This window comes from Staurois parvus, unplaced genomic scaffold, assembly GCF_062004578.1.
Source record: "Staurois parvus isolate SC_StPar_1 unplaced genomic scaffold, SC_StPar_1.0 ptg001052l, whole genome shotgun sequence".
In the NCBI taxonomy this organism is placed as follows: Eukaryota; Metazoa; Chordata; class Amphibia; order Anura; family Ranidae; genus Staurois; species Staurois parvus.
The window spans coordinates 739804-760269 of NW_028318848.1; the positions used below are offsets into that span (position 1 = coordinate 739804).

The 20466-nt window shown below is 42.8% G+C and overlaps 1 protein-coding gene across 1 annotated transcript; it reads right to left on the reverse strand.

Annotated features, from left to right (window-relative positions):
- Positions 1 to 1364: 1364 nt before the first annotated feature.
- LOC149440797 (class I histocompatibility antigen, F10 alpha chain-like) lies at positions 1365 to 20131 on the reverse strand. The gene is made up of 5 exons (XM_089658140.1): positions 19834 to 20131; positions 16499 to 16777; positions 15589 to 15861; positions 2163 to 2291; positions 1365 to 1619 (listed from the first exon to the last, which is right to left on the reverse strand). The coding sequence occupies exons 1-5, from the start codon at positions 20114 to 20116 to the stop codon at positions 1558 to 1560; spliced, it is 1026 nt and encodes a 341-aa protein (XP_089514266.1). The 5' UTR covers positions 20117 to 20131; the 3' UTR covers positions 1365 to 1557.
- Positions 20132 to 20466: the final 335 nt, after the last annotated feature.

Sequence of the window (20466 nt, forward strand, 5' to 3'; positions counted from 1 at the left end):
GGCTGAGGGCTGAGTTACACTTGTTGTGTATTGTGATCACCAGCCCCATCTAGAGGACACAATGCGGAATTCTCCTGAAACACAACAAACAGGAAAGTACATCAATACGGCCACTAGATGGAGCCAACTATCATAGGAAACACAACAAGTGTAACACAGCCCTCAGCCAATCAGAGCCTCCGCGAGATCGCTGGAGGCACTATGAGCGCTATGCAGAAAGTATAGGAAATCCCTCAGCCAATCAGAGCCCAATGTGAGATCTGTTAATCAGAGCCAAGCGTCAGATCTGCCTATCAGAGCGCAGCATGAGATCAGTCAATCAGAGTCCAGAGTGAGATTAGCCAATCAGAGCGCAGCGTGACATCAGCCAATCAGAGCGCAGCGTGAGATCACATGGCATACACAGACTGGACACATTTGAAGTTCATCTAAACCCCAGAAACCGGCATTGCAGCTTCACAGTCTTTAGATGTGGGGGCTGCATTCGTTTTCTTTTTTTTTCCATTTTCAACCAGTGATCCTGCCAGCAACACACTTTCTTTGGTCACATGACATTTAAACCCACAAAGGAAATGCTGGATGACTTTTCTCTACTTGATGCTGTGATCATAGGTATAAATGGGAGCAGGTAGCTACATAATGCACAACATGTGTCAATTGATTGCCGGCCCTGCTATAATCAATGTCCTAGTGCAGCCTTTTTCAGCTAGGGTGCCGGGGCATCCTGGGGTGCCTTCAGGTTTCTTCAGGGGTGCGTTGGCAAAACTCCTAAAATTGCCCCAAAATTGTATACATGACATTGAGTGGATCAAGCCCAGCTCCTCTCCATCAGCAGTGGGGTCACAAGGGAAAAAACATTGCAAGGAGTATTTCCTTTGGAAGATTAAGTCACCTCCAATGTTGGGTGCCCTACATGTGTGGCTGTTGCTGCATTATGTAATACTTTTGATTTTGTTTTTTAAATTTTATAATGAAGTGCCTCAAGATTGTGCATACTTTTTACAGGGTGCCTTGACTCAAAAAAGGCTGAGAAACACTGTCCTAGTGGTAAAGTATCTCCAGTCAGGGCTATCACATAGATCACATGGTCTCTGGCTACCAGTCCTTACAACCTTGCCTTGTACTGCACTGAATTTCTGTGTTGAAGAAGCCATCTTGGTAGGGGCAGGGCTTTGCTTCCACATAGCAGAGCCTCCAGCAAGGAGAACAGTGAGCACCACTATAGTGGAATCACTTCAAATCTCTTGAGACCAGCAGTCAGAGGCAGCAGATCTCACACTGCAGATATACAGCTATAAGACCGTAGGGTCTGGAGTTCCAAGACTGGCAGGGAACTGCTTCGGCACAATTGAAATGTATAGATGTTCCCTATAACATAGCAAATCTTTACTTTTGAGTTCAGGTCTTTAATACAACATCAGTTCATCCAGCTGCATTGGAATCAGGGCCCAGCAGACTTCTTGTAGGACTTACAGATGGATATGAGATAGCAAACCAAGACCTCCTGGTTATATAGACCAAAATGGCAGTCCTAAACTGAAAAATACTGTTTGCCTTCTATGTTCCTGAAACGGGAAGGATGAGTGTTTGCACCGCACATTCTCCATTCGTTCTGTGTCCTGTAAAGACGGGAGAAATGTATACTTTATTAGAGATACTATAGCTAGTTCCATTCTACACAGATACAAATACAATGCTCTCTATAAAAGGTAACTTAGGAAATATGAGTCTACCTGGAGCTCTCTACCAGTCATAGTTCCAGAACTAAAACCAAAAGCTGAAAAGGTGATTGCAATAAGGTGAGTGGCCAGACCTGATCTAGTAGCTCTCCGGTTGGTGTCTGTCTGCCCCATGTTGGTATTGTCTCCACTGTAGCATTTGAATTTTGCAGAACACGTTAGGGATTGGCCATACAGGGATTGCTCTGATGCAGTTGGCCAATTTAAACATGTATTGCAATATATGAGAGCTATAAATCCCTGTCCTTTATTGTGTAGTACCCTCCAGTGTACATTTATGGTGGTGTGACTCATGCTGTGTGAGTCTGTAATATATATATATTTTATGCTGTGTATAGCAAGTAGACTACCCTGTGACAGTACCCGGGTAGCAGCCAATCTCTGGTTCTACATGCTACACATACCTGATACTATTTCACATACCTGAGAATTTCTTCCATAGGATGAGTCCAAGAACACCAATAAATACCGCAGCAACAACAAGCCCGACAATGAGGCCAATATTAGGATAGCTGTCACCATGAGAGCCGTGATCCTTATGTACTTTGTACCCTACGGAAAATGCAAAATAACAGGACATATGATTGAAGAGTACCCGAAGGGGTTTTGCATTTTTCCAAACAAAAAGAGTGAAACATCCTTAAGCCTCTGGACGGAGGCAGGAGGAATAGAATGACATTTTCAGAATGGGGAAAATCACTTTATTAGAAATGTCTCCATCAACAGGGGTATCACAATGCACCTAAGTACTTGCATTTGTGTTTTTAAGGGCCAGTCTTCCTATAGAGCACAGGTGTCGAACACAAGGCCCGTGGGCTGAATCCGGCCCTCCAGGGCATTTCATGTGGCCCTCGTACCTCTCCTGTAGCTGTGGCATCCCCATCATTTCCACCCTCACCTTGTCTCAGTAGTCGGAGGCAGAGAGGGGTACAAAACTCCTTCTACAGAACCTGAACCTCTCTGTGCAACCACAGAACCCCCTCATCCCTGCCTCCCCTGGTCTCAGCATTTAGCAAACTCTGGCAGCTGACTCCAGTCCTCCTCTGGTCCTCCTCCAGACCCTGCATTTTCTGCTTCTCAGCTTCACCCCCAGCTTCTTCCCAGCTGCAGAAACAGGTAAGGGAGGGTGGGGACTTTTGATGGAGGGGGGGGGGGGGGTGTTCTTGACATCTGCTTATAATTATTATGAGAATACTACAACTCTATGCCTGTTGAAAAGGACGCACACCATGGGTGTCATCCACAAGAAGCTTTATTAGAGACAACTCAGACAGAACACCATAGCAGAACCATTTTCTGTCTCTGCAATCTCCAATAAACTTCCTTGTAGATGACACCAGCGGTGTGCGACCCTCCTTTTCAGACTGGCATCATCTGCTACAGGACCGGGAGTGGGAGTGGGCTCCATGCTGGTCTGCACCCGCCTCCTTCACAGCTTAAGTCTGAAGTCATTACTATAACCAATAATAATGGAATGCAGAGGAAAGTATTTATTATGGTAAAGAAGAGACACATTTATATAGTCTCATAGAAACAACCGGCCCTTTGAGAGCAACCACAATGCTGATGCGGCCGGCGATAAAAAAAATGGAGTTTGACACCCCTGCTATAAAGGAATGTGCCTGTGTATTAAACAGAGGAGCTCCATATAGACAGGAGGAATTGTCATTCTCAATATTCCACTGAATCCGCTTCAGTAAAAGTCTGGTTTACTCAGAGGACCAAGAAATGCTTAGAACAGGCTTGTCCAACCTACAGCCCAAGGGCCCCATGCGGTCCAAGATGGCTATGAATGCGGTCCAATACACAATCATAAACTTACTTAAAAATGTTGATTTTTTTTTTTAAAACAATTCTTTGTAAAAATGCATTTACACTTCGTAAACACATGTGGCTGAAGAAACATTTGACAGTGTCAATCCCCCTAAAATTCTCCCAGTCCTCACAATCACGCCTCATTCATGTCATCAGTGTTCAGCAGCACCGATATTTGTGAGCAACTCTCTTCAAGGATGAAGCACACAAAGGGAAAAAGTAGAACCAAAATATCTGATGAGCACCTTGAGAATTCATTGACAATTGCCACTACATCCATCCAACCAGATATGGATGCGTTCGTTTATCAAAGACAGTGTCAATAATATGGCACTGTTTTATGTTGTTCTTTTACTTTTATCCACTTGCCCTCCGGGAGATTTCCCCCCTTCTTGACCAGACTATTTTTGGCGTTGCATTACTTTAATGGACAATTGCGCGGTCATGCAACGCTGCACCCAAATGAAATTTACGTCTTTTTTCCCCCCACAAATAGAGCTTTCTTTCAGTGGTATTTGATCGCCTGTGCGGTTTTTTTATTTTATAAAAAAAAATAAAGACCGACAATTTTGAGAAAAAAAACAATATTTTTGATTTTTTTGCTATTAAACATGTCCAGTAAAAAAAATTTTAAATCTAATTTCGCCATAAATTTAGGGCAAAATGTATTCGGCTCCATGTCTTTGCTAAAAAAAAATCCCAATACATGTAAATTAATTGGTTTACATGAAAGTTATAGCGTTTACAAATGGCGGTATAGATACTGGGATTTTTTTAACTTTTACTTGTAATGGCGGTGATCAGCGACTTATAGCGGGACTGCGGCGGGCATTCTGACACTGGGAAGAACTGACTTGGTGTCACTGACAACCCCAGTGACACCAATACAGTGATCAGTGCTTAAAAAAAACACTGACACTGTACTAATGGCACTGGGCAGGAAGGGGTTAACATGAGGGGCAATCAAAGGGTTAACTGTGTGATGGGAGTGTTTTACTAGAGAGCGGTGTGTTTTGGCTTCACTGTAATCACATTTGCATCCATGTCCGGGCTGCAAGAAGAGGCATCGGACAGTGCGGCATCGCTTCTGGGTCGTCGCCAAAAGATGGGAGGGGAGAGCAGTGCAGGCAGAGTGCATTCTGGGAAGAAGCGGTGCTTTGGCATGGATATGTACTCCCCTTCTCCACCCTGCTGGAATCTGTTCTCTGCGCAGGCGCACTGCAGCGAGAGGTGTGGCCACGGCTGGCCGATGTGATGGTCAGGTGACTGGCCAGCGCCATATTATTATTATTATTCAGTATTTATAAAGCGCCAATAGTTCGCTCAGCGCTGTACATTACAAATTCAAAAATCTATAGATGCCAATACAATTGTGCCTCCATTCTGCAGGGCACAGGAAGACTTCAATATAGAGTCAGCGGCAGCGATGGTAGAAATGGAGGCGACAAATGAATGTGATGATCTGGGACCTGGTCGTCCCCAATAGGTAACGGACACGCGGCACATCCCTTTGGTCGCTTCTGAGACACAGGTGACACCATGGGAACATCTGATACAGGTGAGCTACAAAATGTAACGGTCCTAATCAGGGGTGGACTGACAACTCATGGGGCCCCCGGGCAATAGGGGATCATGGGGTCCTGTGTCCTTGCCCACACTCAAACAACACCCAAAAAAGACTATGAAAAAGGTACCTGGGGCGTCTCATGGGGCCCCCTACTGACCCCGGGCCCTCAGGCAGTGCCCAAGTTCCCAAATGGTCAGTCCGCCCCTAATCCTAATGGACATTACTGCTACATTGGTTGGCTAGTTCAGGGTTCAACTAAACAGTCAAATGTTAACCAATGGCTGTTTGGTGGCTTCAAAAGTGCTTCGGCATTCCGGGTGCACGCCACTTGGCGTGCTCCTGCAGAGCCGCGCAGCGGAGCGATCTGTCACCGACCGTGTACCTTGGACACGGCCGATGACAGATCTGAGTACCGGCCCCCGTTGCTGGTACCATGTGACCTGCTGTGACCAATCACAGCAGGTCACATGACAGTTGTATACAATGGACGGCTTCATTCATGCCATCCATTGTATACTAGTGCCTAGCTGTGAATGGTCACAGCTAATCACATGCACATGTCATGTGATTAGCTGTGACCAAATCACAGCTAAGCACAAAAAAAAAAAAAAAACCTGAATGAATCAATTTCATTCAGGTAAATGCTTGCTTATAGCAAAGTAATTCTTTGCTATAAGCAAATTGTGTAAAAAAAAAAAAAAAAAATACGGATCACTTCCCCAAAGTAGTACAATGTTACTATGGTAACATTGTACTACTTTGGTCATAGTAAAATATGAAAAAAAAAAATCTTAAAAAAAGTAATAAAAAATTAAAAATAATAATAAAAAAAAATAATATATATATATTTTTTTTCATACTGTCACCAGTCAGTGTCCCTGTTCACCGCCATGCCAGTTATATGATGACGCTGTACTGCACTGGTGACAGTATGTAAAAAAAAAAATAGTGAAAACAATTTTTTTAATTTTTTCATTTTCTGAAAAATTATGACAAAAAAAATACAACTTCAAAAAACTCGCCATTCCTCTTATGAAGTACGTCGGACTGTCTACTTGGCAAAAAGGGGTCATTTGGGGGATATCTGTACTGTTTTGACATTCTTGGACCTCAAGAAATTAGATTGGCCGTCAGTACTTCAGGATTGATCAATATTCAGATCTATACCATAGTTTGTGAACTCCATAACTTTCCTACAAACTAAATAATACATCCTAATTTGGGTTATTTTCACCAAAGACATGTAGCAGAATACATCTCAGCCTAAATTTATGAAGAACAATTATTTATTTGTAAACTTTTATAACAGAAACAAAGAAAAACGTGTTTTTTTTTCAATATTTTTGGTCTTTTTTTGTTAATTTAGCAAAAAATAAAAACCCCAGCGGTGATTAAATACCACCAAAAGAAAGCTCTAGTTGTGTGAAGAAAATGATAAAATTTTAGTTTGGGTACAATGTTGTATGACCGCGCAATTGTCATTCAAAGTGTGAGAGCGCTGAAACGTAATGAATGGCCTGGGCAGGAAGGGGGAAAATTGCCCGGTATTGAAATGGTTAATCATGTTGATACTGCTAATAGGAATATTGCTGATACTGCTGCAGGTGTTTGGTTGCCATCTAGTGGATCTTTTGCTAATGACGGTTGTACTATTGATCACACTGCAACTGTATCAGTTTTTCCCAAACCTAATGTACCTAAATCTTGTTTAAAAGAATCTTTGCCATGATTTATTTCACCACTTGGTTTTCATCTAGCTAGTGGAGTTAAAGACAAAATATGGCAGGGTGATTTTGTTGATACCCTTTCCCTTCTTCCATGTTCTAAGGAATATCTTAACAAATGTGAGTTAGGGACCTTAGATTGTACACCCCTTGAGGGTTAGGGACTGATGTGAATGTACAATAAATAATAAAATGTAAAAGCAGTGCATAAATTGATGGCGCTATATAAGTACCTGAAATAAATAAATCAGAAGAAAAAAAAGAGGACAGGTCAGAAGAGGACCGTAGGAGGCCGGTGGCTTATTCTTTTAACAATTGGCTTCAGGCATTTTGCATTTTTTTCTAGTGTGATGGGCGAAAAGTAATCGGATAGGAGTTCTGGTCTTTTTTACCACATTGATATTATTCTGGAAGCATGTAAAATTTTGGCGGAATTTGTTGGTTTGTGTATGACAAATCTTTTCGACAGAAATTGGCGGTTCACCCTTCCTTGCAGTGGGGTACTAAAGATGTGAGTTTATGGCTTAATCTTTTTCTACCCCAACAATCAACCTTTGCGAAACCACAGCCTACAAACCCCCCGCAACCAGTACCCCTTACAGAAAAGGAGATTGTTTTTCCTACAATGATGCAATATGCAAATGTCCAGCTTCATGCAAATATCGACATGAGTGTGCCTTTTGTTACAGAGCACATCCCATTGCCAAATGTTTAAAAAAAACTAGTCAATGATCCACACCAATTGGGAAGGGAAGTCTTTTGTAAAGGCAATGTCCCCGGTGAAACTGGACGCACTCACTGGGGTAGGTTGTACTTTAGTGCCAAAAATAAAATCTGTGGACAGTTTGCATAATATTGTACGCAAAAAATTGTTTAAAGAATTGCACAAAGATAGGTTGGCTGGCCAGTTTTCTCCGCCTTTTCGTGATTTTAGAATATCTCTGATAGGTATTAGCCCAAAAAAGGAACCGAATGAATATAGGTTAATTCACCATCTGTCTTTTCCAAAAGGGTATTCCTTAAATGATCAGATTTGTTCGGAGATTGTTTCAGTGTGTTATGCTTCTTTCCAGAAAACTTTAAAGAAACTTAGGCAATTAGGTCCAGGGGCACTTTTAGCTAAAGCGGACATCAAATCTGCATTTAGATTGTTGCCGGAACACCCTAGTTGTTTTAATTCTTTAAGTATTTTCTTTGAAGAATTCTTTTATTTTGATAAATGCCTCCCGATGGGTTGTTCTATCTCCTGTTTTTCTTTTGAGGCTTTCTACTTTCTTGGAATGGGTCATGTCTCAGGTGTTGGGTTCTGATTCATTGATCCATTACCTTGATGATTTCCTTTTTTTGGTCCCGGCGGGGACTGAAGGCTGCAGTAAATTATTAACTGATTTTCTCTATGTTTGTGATCATTTTGGAATTCCTCTTGAGCATGAAAAAAAGTTTTTTCCATCATGTTGTTTGGATTTTCTCGGTATCACTATTGATACTTTGCATATGGAATTCAGGCTCCCAGCTGAAAAAATATGGAAAATCAAATATTTACTAATTATCTTGATTCATAAAAAGAAAGTAACCTTGAAAGAAATGCAATCTGTTCTGGGCCTCTTGGCTTTTGCCACAAGCGTTTTGCCTGTCAGGAGTATTTTCTCTCGCAGACTTAATCTGGCTGTCAGACACCTCCTGGCGGTATCTCTAGCAACCCACAGCGCGGGGTTCCTCAGGGCGCGGGGTCTAAGTCCCAATCTGCTTATTCACCAGGACCCCTGATGGTGGGGATGGACTTGGAGCAGACTGAGACCAGGTCGCGACCCCTGAGTACGTCCGGCAGTGGTAGAGAGCACCGACAGAGGCGTGTGGGAAATAGAGCCTAATGTGAAGAGGCTGGCAGGCCTAGCAGCATGGAATGATCCATGCGGGATGGATGGACAGTCAGAGTAATGTAAGGCGTAGTCAGGCAGGCCGGGTCAGCAACGTGCGGGCAGCGAGGTATTAGAGAAGCAGACAGAGAATGGTCAGGGTCACGAGCCAAGTTCAACAACTAAGGGCAGGAAGGTACCGGAGGAGCAGGCAGAAGAATGGTCGGGTCAAGAAGGAGACAATCAGCAGGGTCAGGATCAAGCAGAGGTCGGCAACAGGAAGCTTCACAAATCAGATCACAGGAACAGGACAATAAGACCAAACAGCAATGCACATACCTTCTGTCCCGTTTAAATAGCGCTCCCTGCACTGTCATTGGCGCCAGGCGCGTGTCCGCGATCGCGAGTGCGCATAAGGGGCTGCCGCGATCGCCCAAGTCCCGCTGCCCACTGGCTAGAGCGTATAGGTGTTCTGCGAATGCGCTGCCCGGTGTATCGCGGCAGAACACCCGATCCCTGACAGTGGCTATGTCCAGCTTGAAATCTCGTCCTCCCATGTTAGGGTGTCCCATGACATGCGAGAAGACATGTTGGTATGGTATCAATTTTTAGACCACTTTAATGGAAGGACAGTCTGGCAACAAGATTTTGTTTTTGATGCTGACATGCAGCTTTTCACGGATGCTGCTGGGTCTCTTGGTTTTGCAGCCATTTGGCGTACGCATTGGTGTGCTAAATTCTGGCATTTTGCATGGAGATTGATGGGTTATTTAAAGAATATAGTCCTTCTTGAACTTTTCCCTGTTGTTGCGATCAAGTTATTGGGGTCCTTTTTTTAAGAACAGGCGTAGTTTTCTGAGTTCTGATAATAAGGGCGTTATGTATGCTATAAATTGTCTCTCTTCTAAATCCCCACCAGTTACCGTCTTAATGCGCTATTTAATTTTCAAGTGTCTTAGTTTGAATATTTGGTTAAACGACAAACATGTTGCGGGTAAGAGTAATGTTATGGCGGATTCTTTGTCTCGCTTTCAGATGAGGGAATTTTTCCAATTATTTCCAGAAGCAGATGCAGTCGGAATAGCTTATCATTTTTGGGATCTCATTTAGCTGGCATTAATAACTATATTAAACATTCATTGGCTCCTTCAACAATGGCTGGATATGAGTCGGCCTGGCTCGGTTGGCTAAGTTTTCTAGATTCGGTTCATGAAAGTAGAGATGCGTTCTCTGAACCATTAATATTGTTTTTTCTTAAAAATTTACTACAAAAAGGATACTTCTGGACTCGTGTTTATAAAACGATTGCGGGCATATTCTTTTTTCTAAAACTGCAGAATTTAACACCCTTTTGAATTTTCTTTTCAGTACGACAGGCTTTAAAAGGTTAGAAGAAACAACATTTTACTGTGGATTCCAGACGGGCTATTACTCCTCAGTTGTTAAAGAGCTTGGGTTACGCTACATCTTCTGTGTGTTTTTCCCGTTTTGAATCCATCTTGTTTAAAGCGGTCTTTTCTTTAGCCTTTTCCACAGTGTTAAAAATTTCCAAATTAATTGCGGCAAATAAGAACTGTCATTCTGGGCTTTAGTTTCCAGATATGGTTTTTCACAATACATTTTTATGTATTTTTATTGGTGAATCAAAAATGGATCGGCTTGGCAAAGGTTCTTGGTTAAGGCTTAACGAGTTACATGGTTCACCAATTTGTCCTGTAGCTCTGATGAAGGATTATTTGCAAATCCGTCTTTCCTCAGGTACTGTATTTTTTATACATGCTGATGGTTCTCCTCTCACAAAATACCAGTTTAATACGGTGTTTAAGAAATGTCTTTATATATTAGAATTGTCTCACATTAAAATATCCTCTCATTCATTCCATATAGGAGCTGCCGCTTCTAGGTTGGGTTTAGATGAGACGGTTATTAAAAAGTTGGAAGATGGAAATCGAATTGTTTCAAATCCTATATCAGGCCTGATTCTTACCATTAAATAATTTTAGGTGTCGTTCAGGTAGTCTGGATATTGGAACATTCCTTCATCTTTTGGGCGCATGCACGAGCTGCCAATAGTGTATATTCTAAAACTCAAGGAATGAACAATGACCACTTTCAGGTATTTTGGAGTGGACAGTGAGGTATGATTTGGTCAGATTTGTGTTTTGAATTAGGCAGGCTAGGTCATTTCTGGCCAACACCGGACATTTTAATAATTCACCTTGGGGGAAATGACATAGGACAAGTTAAAACATTGGACTCGATCTTTCAAATGAAGGATGATATTCAGCTGTTACACTCCTTTTATCCAAAGATGGTATTTGTTTTCTCAGAAATAATTCCACGTTTGCGCTGGCTCGAGACTTCGTCTCTAAAACCGTTTGAAAAAATTTGTAAAAAAAAAAATCAATAGGGCTATTCATGAAGTTATGGGGCTGGTTATTGGGTTTTTATATCGTCATTTGGAATTAGAAGATGGTTTAATTAATATGTATGGAGATGACGGCATACATTTATATGATATAGCTTTAGATATATTGAATGAGGACCTCTATACTTGTATTGAATTGGCTGCAGTATGGTGGTTGTGTTACAGATGGGGTTTTTGTTTACCCCTCCCCCCCCACCCCCCCCGTCTAATGGTATGGTTGATAAGTATTGTGTTAATAAGTATAGCTTGAGTCGTAGTGACCAAGGCTGGCCATACCCGATACAATTTTCCTGAGATTTTTGGTTTAGATTTACCAAAAACCAAATAGGAGGTCAAACCCAAACACTTTCAGTTTTATCCAATTAGGCAGGCCCTTGCACTACACAGTTGAAGGTAAATCTAAAGGAAATTGGGCGGAAATTGGATAGAAAATTGTAGTGTATGGCCAGCCTAAACTGGGGTTTTTGAGTAAGATTGATTTAAGTAAAAATGTTTTACAATTATTAGTAAGCTAATATGTAAAAAATAAAGCGTTATTATAAAGAAGGATATTTACACCAATAATATAACGGCCGCGCCCAAGTTAGCACCAAAACAATAAGAGTTGTGGTCTCTATTGTATAGAATAAAGAATACTGCCTGCAGTCCCATAGGAAAAGAAAGGGGGAATAAATAGCCCCCCCCCTTTGTTATGGGACTGTGGCAGGGAAACAAGGTTCCAAAAATACAGTGGGGGAACATTCTAGAAGGTCGGAAGGGATTTTTAGCCCCCCCACTGGTGTGAGGAGGAAAAAAAAAACGTTAAAGTGTCAAGTTCCCCCATGATATAAGAGTATAACGGAGAAGCTTCAAGAAAAAGGGAGTTTTAAGCTCCCCCACTACACCTGTGAAGTTTTAAGCCCCCCCAGGGTATATTATATAATGGGGAAGATTTTAGAATTGGAAGTTTTTAGCCCCCCACAGGGGCGGACTGACCATTTGGAAACTCGGGCACTGCCCGAGGGCCCGGGGTCAGTAGGGGGCCCCATGAGATGCCCCTGGTACCTTTTTCATAGGCTTTTTTGAGTTTGGGCAAGGACACAGGGGCCCCATGATCCCCTATTGCCCGGGGGCCCCATGAGTTGTCACTCAGCCCCTGGCCCCCCACTACACCTGGACATTCCTGGAAGGAAAAAGTGACCAATAGGAAGAATTGGAGAGAGGAGAGGGCTAAAAAAGGGGGGTCCGTTAACGGAAGATTCAGAAACCTGGGAGGCATCTTTGTGGTGCGACCTCCCACCCGCCCCTTTTCATCGTGGCCAATTGTTATTGGTAAGTATCATATTTGATGATGTTAAAATACATAAGTATGTAAATTGAACAAAGTTGTATGGTTAATGAGTATGGCTGATAAGTGTTGTGTTAATAAGTACAGCTTGAGTCGTAGTGACTAATCTGGGGGTTTAAGATTAATTGAAGTAAAAATGTTTTACAATTATTAGTAAGCTAATACGTAAAAAATAAAGTGTTATAAAGAATGATATTTAAACCAATAATAAACCGGCCGCGGCCAAGTTAGCACCAAAACATTAAGAGTTGCGGTCTTTATTGTATAGAATAAAGAATACTGCCTACAGTCCCATAAAAACAGCTAGAAAGTGATGATACATAAACATATATATATAAAACCATATATAAGGTGCAGCGCTATAATAGTAAATGGCATATATAACATATAAAATATATACAGTTGTGGCCAAAATTATTCAACCCCCAATGCTGTAAAGGGGTTTAGGGACTATAGTGTACATTTGGAATTGTATTCAGAATCAAATCCTACAAGGACGTTGTAACTACCCAAATGCAACTAAAATGACATCAATTGTTTATGTAATACAGTAGTAAATGGTTCTTATGTGGTTTCTTCATTGCCACAATTATTCAACCCCTTAAAGACTACCACTCTGAAGAACAGAGGTTCATACAGGTGCTTTCCATCAGGTATTGAAAACACCTGTGGATGTCACCGAGCAGCAATCAAGCATAATAAGCACCAATTAGGCAGCTTTAAAATGACTGTGATACTCAGCTCCTTCTAGACATTTACTGGTGTGGTTACAAACATGGTGAAGGCAAGAGAATGGTCCAGGAAGACAAGAGAAGAGGTGATTTCTCTTCACAGGAAGGGCAATGGCTATAAGAAGATTGCAAAGATGTTAAACATACCAAGAGACACCTTAGGAAGCATCATTCGCAAATTCAAGGCAAAGGGCACTGTTGAAACGCTACCTGGTCGTGGCAGAAAGAAGATGCTGACTTCGACTGCTGTGCGCTACCTGAAGCGTAGAGTGGAGAGAAGTCCCCGTGTGACTGCTGAGGAACTGAGAAAAGATTTGTCAGATGTGGGTACAGAAGTTTCAGCCCAGACAATAAGACGCACACTGCGTAATGAAGGCCTCCGTGCCAGAACTCCCAGGCGTACCCCCTTGCTGTCTCCAAAGAATAAGAAGAGTCGACTGCAGTATGCCAAAAGCCATGTGGACAAACCACAAAAGTTGTGGGATAGTGTTCTGTGGACTGATGAAACAAAATTAGAACTGTTTGGGCCCATGGATCAACGCTATGTTTGGAGGAGGAAGAACAAGGCCTATGATGAAAAGAACACCTTGCCTACTGTGAAGCATGGTGGAGGGTCAATCATGCTTTGGGGCTGTTTTGCTTCTGCAGGTACAGGGAAGCTTCAGCGTGTGCAAGGTACCATGAATTCTCTTCAGTACCAGGAGATATTGGATGGAAACGTGATGCAGTCCGTCACACACCTGAGGCTTGGGAGACGTTGGACCTTTCAACAGGACAATGATCCCAAGCATACCTCCAAGTCCACTAGAGCATGGTTGCAGAGGAAAGGCTGGAACATTTTGGAGTGGCCATCGCAGTCACCAGACTTAAATCCGATTGAGAACCTCTGGTGGGACTTAAAGAAAGCAGTTGCAGTGCGCAAGCCTAAGAATGTGACTGAACTGGAGGCCTTTGCCCATGAAGAATGGGCGAAGATACCCGTAGATCGCTGCAAGACACTTGTGTCAAGCTATGCTTCACGTTTAAAAGCTGTTATAACTGTAAAAGGATGCTGTACTAAGTACTAAGATTGAATGTCACTTGGGGGTTGAATAAAACTGATAATGCTGTGAGCACAGAAAAGACATTTGTGGTTATTTCATTATAACTGTTATGTTATATTTGTCTGACCTACAAGTGCCTCTTTAATGTAAATGTAAGCAAGATGACTGAATGATCAAAAGCAATGTCAAACTGGCCAAAACACTCAATTTCAGTGGGGGTTGAATAATTTTGGCCACAACTGTAGTTAGGATGACCACCTGTGGTGGTAAGACGTCCAGATACTGCAGCCCCCCTGACGCGTTTCGTGCAGTGCACATTATCAAAGGGTCCTGGGCCACTTGCAGAATCTACCTTAAAAGGGGACCCCGGATGGTGACACGCCTGAGACACGCATATGAAATTTGAAGTATATACCCAAGGTGCGATTGGAAGGTGTAGGATTCTATCCCTATCTTGGCAACTGATGATCGCTATCTGATATCACAGGATAAACCTTACATGCGTTTTTTTGACGCACTTCTGGTGAGTGCGCAATTTTTACCTCAGATTCACCCTGTGCTACACAGAATCTTATCCCACGCACCTACTAGGATCTATTGGATCCCCACGTTTGACTTATTTTGGGACTTTTTTCATCTCACTTAACATCACCGCAGTGTGATTTGATATTTGCACTTTAGTGTATATATATATATTATATGTTATATATGCCATTTACTATTATAGCGCTGCACCTTATATATGGTTTTATATATATGTTTATGTACTTTATTGGAAGGTTCTTTCTTGGTTACCTTTTGGTGTTCTAGCCGCTTTGAGATCTCCGGATAGCGCTCGCATATTATCTTTTGCAGAAAGTGATGATGTCACTGGGTCCCAAAAGCAGTGTATTTACATTTTAATTTCTTAAATGTTGATTGGGAACAGGGATAGAGGGAACAAGGGAAGGTATGCATACACTGCACTCAAGCTCAATGGTTTTCCTCTTTAAAATCTCAAATAGAAAGCCTAGAAAGTGAGTGTTCTTCTTTACAGCATCACTTTCCTTTACTGTGCACCTTAAATCTATTGGCAGCATTTTACATGAGACTTTAATTGGGCTTTAAAGCTGAATTCCAGGTATGGATAGTATAGCATAGTTACATTCATCCACTTTGGATCAATGGACATATATGCCATACCTGTGGGATCCTTGTGGAAGCTGGAAATCTTTAGTGATCACCTTTGTCTTCCGGGTTCCATTCACAGATCTTCACATTCAAACACTGAAAGATGTTACTTGGTTGCAAAAAAAAAACAAAAAACAAACCAAACAACAACATGATTTTGCAGTAGTTTAGGTCTGGATTAAACTCACCCCAGAGAATAACGACTGTCTCCTGCAGGCTGCTGTGATCCACATGACAGGAGTAAGTGTCCGGCTCCCTGATCTGCACATCAGTGCTAACTGTGGTCTGATAGGTGCCATCAGGGTTGGGAAGGATAGGATTGGTCTGATTTCCAATCATTGTATCGATTCCATTCTTTATCCATTTTACAGTCACAGCTTGGGGATAGAATCCATACACCTGACAGTGAAGCTTGGTGACGTCACCCAACTTACGTCCTGAGACCTTTACCATTGGTGGGACTGGAAGAATCGGAGAGAAAAACATTAAAACATTGGCTAAATAGTGTCAGATAGAGTGTGAGTACACAATACAGTATCTACCCGAAGTGAGTCCACCCCTCACATTTTTGTAAATATTTGATTCTATCTTTTCATGTGACAACACTGAAGAAATGACACTTTGCTACAATGTGACGTAGTCAGTGTACAGCTTGTATAACATGTAATTTTGCTGTCCCCTCAAAATAACTCAACACACAGCCATTAATGTCTAAACCGCTGGCAACAAAAGTGAGTCCACCCCTAAGGCTGGCCATACAATATACAATTTTCTGGAGAATTTTGCTTTAGATTTACCAAAAAATATATAAGGTTAATCCTAAATGACACTTTCAATTGTATCCAATCAGGCAGGACCTTGCACTACATAGTTGAAAGTAAATCTAAAGGAAATTGGACAGAAAATTGTATAGTGTATGGCCAGCCTTAGTGTCCTAGTGAAAAGGACAAAGAAATAGTAAAGCTTCCCAGTGGGGCCACATACAGCAATAATCATTTAGCAGCCTGCTCTATCCAGAACTAAAAGAGCATTCACTATAGATATTCTACAAGTGGCAATACTTTGATATGACATCTATTATGTATGTAATGCAGTCACCTGAGCTTTTCATATAAAGTCTCCCAAGTTTGAGGAACGTCTTCAGAGTCTCAATACATTCATTCTCCAGGTATTTCTTGTTCTTGTTTCCTTGACTCTCCTCCGGACTGTTCCATCTCTGTGTAGTGATCTCAGCTGCATACCTGGCCGGGATCCAGATCCCTCTCTGTGTGTCCAGATACATGAAATCTCTGCCATCATATCCGATCTCTTCATACCCCAAGACAGTGCCGTCATCACTCAGCATGCAGCCGTGCATTGACTGGAGGATGTGGATCCCTGTGTACAGCATGGAACATGTTACGTCTTGTACAGGGGTGGACTAACCATTTGGAAACTCGGGCACTGCCCGAGGGCCCGGGTTCAGTAGGGGGCCCCATGAGATGCCCTTAGTACCTTTTTCATAGACTTTTTTGAGTGTGGGCAAGGACACAGGGGCTCCATGATCCCCTATTGCCCGTGGGCCCCAAGAGTTGTCAGTCCGCCCCTGGTCTTGTATGTTTTCTGTGTAAGAGGTTATGATAGGTTTAGCAGGCTGAATAATAGGTCTCGGTTACAAGGTGTGCCTAAAGTCATTCCACCCTGATCTGATACTTCAGTAAAGGCCGGAAGGAAGACCACCAAATCACCCATTTTACTTCTGTCTTTCTGGTCATCTGGGTGCTGCATCTCCCCAACTCTACTTCTCCTTTGTGGACTCCCAATACTCCAGCCACATTCTTCACAGAGGAAAAGGGGAGTCAAAAACAGCAGTGTGAGCTTCTTATATTATGAATAAAAATATATTAACCAGAGGATTTCCCCCCCTTCCTAACCAGGCCATTTTGGTGTTACGGCACTGCGTTACTTTAACCGACAATTGTGCGGTCATGCAACGCTGCACGCAAATTAAATTTACTTCCTTTTTTCCCCATGTATAGAACTTTTTTTTTTACGGTGGTATGTCTGTTTTTTATTTTTTGCGCTATAAACAAAAAAATGGGCCAAAATGTATTCTGCTCCATGTCTTTGCTAAAAAAAAAAATCCCAATATGTGTAAATTAATTGGTGAAAGTTATAGCGTTTACAAATGGCTGTATATATACACCGGAATTTTTCTTTTCCTTTTTACTAGTAATGGTGGCAATCAGCAACTTTTAGTGGGATTGAGGCGGGCATTTTGACACTGGTGGAAACTGACTTGGTGTCACTGTCCCCAGTGACACCAATACAGTGATCAGTGCTAATAAAAAGCACTGACACTGTACTAATGGCACTGAGCAGAAAGGGGTTAACATGTGGGGCGACCAAAGGGTTAACTGTGGGTTGTTTTACTGTGGGCTGTGTGCAGGGGCAGACTGACAACTCATGGGGCCCCCGGGCAATAGGGGATCATGGGGCCCCTGTGTCCTTGCCCAAACTCAAAAAAGCCTATGAAAAAGGTACCAGGGGCATCTCATGGGGCCCCCTACTGACCCCGGGCCCTCAGGCGGTGCCCGAGTTTCCAAATGGTCAGTCCGCCCCTGGCTGTGTGCATGCTTTCCACTATAAATATGCAGAACCATACAAAACAGTGTGCACAAGCTGACAGGGGAGAGATCTGTGTTGTTTATACACAGGTCTCTCCCCCGTTGGTAACACTTGGCGATCACAGGGGAGCGGCGAGGAATCACCGGCCGGGACCTGGTGACTGACAGCCAAGGCCACAAACGGCGGCACGGGTAGGGCGCGCATGCGCCCCCTACCTGGAACTGCAAAATCACGTGTATATATGGGGTTTTGTGCACCCGTGCTGCCCTGTAACAGTATTTCTGCTATAGAGCAATGCAGAAGTGGTTAAAGCAGAACTAAACCTATAGTTTATATGAGCTAAATACATGTCAAGTGCCTCAAAACAAAAAGGTGTTCAAAGTCTTACCTGGATTTCATTAGAAAGCAGCCACAGCCTCGGTAGAAAAGCCTGTCGCCTTGCCAGATGCCGTAGAGTGGAACCCTTGCCCTTGGTGTAGAAGCAGTGGTGTCTTTGAAGAGGTCTGACACACGTCCTGCTAAGTCAGATGAGTCCCTTCAATCAGCAGGAGGCATGAGATTTGCTGATTGGAGAGCTGTAGCTCTTATTCAACCATGTTGGACCTCTGCTGAGAGACCACTGCTTCCACACAGAGACCAATGGTCCCACATTGCTGACAGGGGACAGGCGTTTCTACTAAATATGTGCCTGCATTCCAAAGAAAGCAAATTGTAGATGTAGCACCCTTCTAGTTAGACTGCTAGGTACATTTAGTTTTTGGCTCTTTCTGTAATCAGAGGAGCAGTGATGGTTTAGTCTGGTTTGATCAGGGCTGCACAGACTAGGAGTTTGATTGCTTCCCTCTGCCTCTAGAAGAATATTCTAGAGCAGTGGTTCTCAACCTGTGGGTCGCGATCCCTTTGGGGGTCGAACGACCCTTTCACAGAGGTCACCTAAGACCATCGGAAAACACATATTTCTGATGTGTAAAGAGCAGCTACTGTGTAGAAAGCAGCTGCTGTGTTGAAAGCAGCTACTCTGTTAAAAGCAGCTACTGTGCTGAAAGCAGCAGTGTTGGAGGTAAAACGACACTTCATGAATTATAATTAATGGGTAAACAATTTTATGGCTGGGGGTCACCACAACATGAGGAACTGTATTAAAGGGTCACAGCATTAGGAAGGTTGAGAACCACTGTTCTAGAGTTTAGGGAGGTAAAATTCAACTGACCAGCCTAAATGTTGAGTGGAGCCTAGCCAATCCCTGGGGAGGTGTGCCAGATGGTGGCTGGGATGCTGGTAAATTGTCTGGAACCCTAGAGAGATGGCCTTCTTCCCCTGTGATGGAATGGAGCTTCAGAGGGCTGTTTGCCCCGGGGGCTTCTCTGGACTGGTTGCTGGACTACAAGGAACTGAACCTATGGACTCATCCTGCCTCAGGACTTGTGAGTAGAGCTTTTATTTGTGCTACAAGCTAACTTCATGGTCCCCAGCTGTGAAGCTATAGACCAGGGATGTCAAACTGGCAGCCCTCCAGTTACAAAACTACAAGTCCCATCATGCTTCTGCCTTTGGGAGTCATTCTTGTAACTGTCAATCTTGTCAATGCCTCATGGGACTTGTAGTTTAGCAACAGCTGGAGGGCCACCAGTGTGACACTTGTGCTATAGACTGTTCCAGTCTACCACTGCTTGCCTAGCTCCCTTGCTTCAGCTTCTAGAAGAATTTGCTCTTGCTCATAGGAAGTAAATAAAAAAACAAGACAAAGGAGACCCGCATTATACCATATTGGGTTTTGAATTACTACATCTTTGGCCTTCAAGAGTGAAAATAAAGCCATAGCTGACCTTCGGTCTGGTTGAATCTGCTCATTGCTATCTGCACATTTTGCTTGAAGATAGGCTCCTGTTTTTGATTCAGAGTTGTGCCTCTGTCCCAATATTCAGGTTCCAGATTCTTCATCCAGTCAACTTTGGAAAGATACTGACGGGTGTCACTGTTATAATTCTCTATCTCTAGGTCATCCAAGTATCCAACCACAGAGTAAACAGGCAGTCCGGATCCCGGAGCAGAGACTCCAGTGATATAATACTTGAGTGAGTGACTTTCTGAGGGATAAAGAGAAGACATTTTATGATGTGAGATAGAAGGCTATAAAATATGACAATATTAAAAACTACAATTTCTTTGTTCACAAATATGGAGAGAAGTTAATGCTATTTAGGCTCTATGCACACTGGCTTAATAAAGCTCCCAGTGGAGTTTAGTGTTTTGCCTGTAGAAGCAACTCATGTTATCCTATGTGTCCATGCACATTAGGTAGTCTTGAGGCATTTTTTGAGCCCAGAGTTTAGAGGGAGAAAAAAAATCTTCTATTTTGTGTTTCTGAGAGCGTTTTTCTGGCAGAATGTTTACATAGGCAAAGCTGTGTTCTGTCATTCTCCTCGCAGATCAGTGGGTGCCGGCGCTCATCCATTGGC

Excerpts from the sequence above, each read along its gene's own strand:
- LOC149440797 (XM_089658140.1), bottom strand. The coding sequence starts at position 20,116 with ATGTCTTCTCTTTATCCCTCAGAAAGTCACTCACTCAAGTATTATATC. Across the intron at positions 15,862-16,498 it reads ACTTTATATGAAAAGCTCAG|TCCCACCAATGGTAAAGGTC; the intron begins GTGACTGCATTA and ends CGATTCTTCCAG. Across the intron at positions 2,292-15,588 it reads GACAGTCGTTATTCTCTGGG|GGTACAAAGTACATAAGGAT; the intron begins GTGAGTTTAATC and ends CATTTTCCGTAG.